The 991-nt window shown below is 56.3% G+C and overlaps 1 protein-coding gene across 1 annotated transcript in view; it reads left to right on the forward strand.

The window, feature by feature from the left end:
* Window positions 1–770: 770 nt before the first annotated feature.
* LOC108299165 (myosin regulatory light polypeptide 9-like) overlaps window positions 771–991 on the forward strand; it is a gene marked incomplete at its 3' end in the record, with an annotated part of 3,203 nt that continues 2,982 nt past the window's right edge. Inside the window, exon 1 of the mRNA XM_017521519.1 lies at window positions 771–989. Coding sequence (XP_017377008.1) covers window positions 828–989 — 162 coding nt within the window. The remainder of the gene's footprint in view (window positions 990–991) is intronic.

The raw sequence follows: 991 nt of genomic DNA on the forward strand, positions 1-991 counted from the left end.
AATCAGAGTCTGTATGGGACAGAAGAGGCTGGCTGGAGGCTAAGAAGCCAGGTCTAAACAAGGGTGAAGAAGCTGGGGTTCTAAGCCTAAGCAAGCCTCATACCCCGATAAGCACTGGGGAGTCAGAACAAGGAGGGACCCAGGATCAGTCTATGACCACCCCCCCAGGGGGCTAGTCAGACTCCCTGAGGTGGACAGGCAGAGGGTTGACTGCCCAGAGCCTCCTAGAACCTCAGGTGGGCAGCGGAGGGATGGAGCGGGAGGGTGAGGAACGGCAGGAATGCAGGACTGCTAATGCAGCTCCTTCCGGTGGGGCCAGGGAACCTGGACAGCAGCCCCGGAGAGCCCTCACGGACTCCCACAAGTGGACCCACTTTGTCACTTGGAAAGAGAGAGGGATAGTGCAAATGCTATTAAGGATTAAAGAAGATAAAGCATGGTAATGGCTGGCACCAAGCCCAATCCTAAGTGTTTTACCCAAACAGTCACAGCCAAAAAAGCTGATTCCACGGCCGGCACTGATCCAGGGGCTCTCGGGTCAGTTCGTCCCTACTGCTCAGCACTCCCCGCAGGCCCCCAGTCCCAGATGAGGACTCTCAGGCTCAAAGAAGTAGAGGAAGCTTGTTCAGAATCACACAGCCCACATTTGTCTGCTTTTCTGAAGAACTGGGTGGTGGGAGCCCCAGATCCGTAGGCGGCCTTGAATGCCAGGCCCATGTGCTAAAAGCCAGTCTGGAGGAAGCAGGAAGATTCCCTGGCCCAGAGGCACAGGGTCACCCTGACTTCCACCCCTTCCTGCAGGGAAACCCCACCCACCTGAAGCCAAGATGTCCAGCAAGCGGGCCAAAGCCAAGACCACCAAGAAGCGGCCACAGCGGGCCACATCCAGTGTCTTCGCAATGTTTGACCAGTCCCAGATCCAGGAGTTTAAGGAGGCTTTCAACATGATCGACCAGAACCGTGATGGCTTCATTGACAAGGAGGACCTGCA

Source organism: Cebus imitator, unplaced genomic scaffold (assembly GCF_001604975.1).
Source record: "Cebus imitator isolate Cc_AM_T3 unplaced genomic scaffold, Cebus_imitator-1.0 Scaffold2503, whole genome shotgun sequence".
Lineage (NCBI taxonomy): Eukaryota > Metazoa > Chordata > Mammalia > Primates > Cebidae > Cebus > Cebus imitator.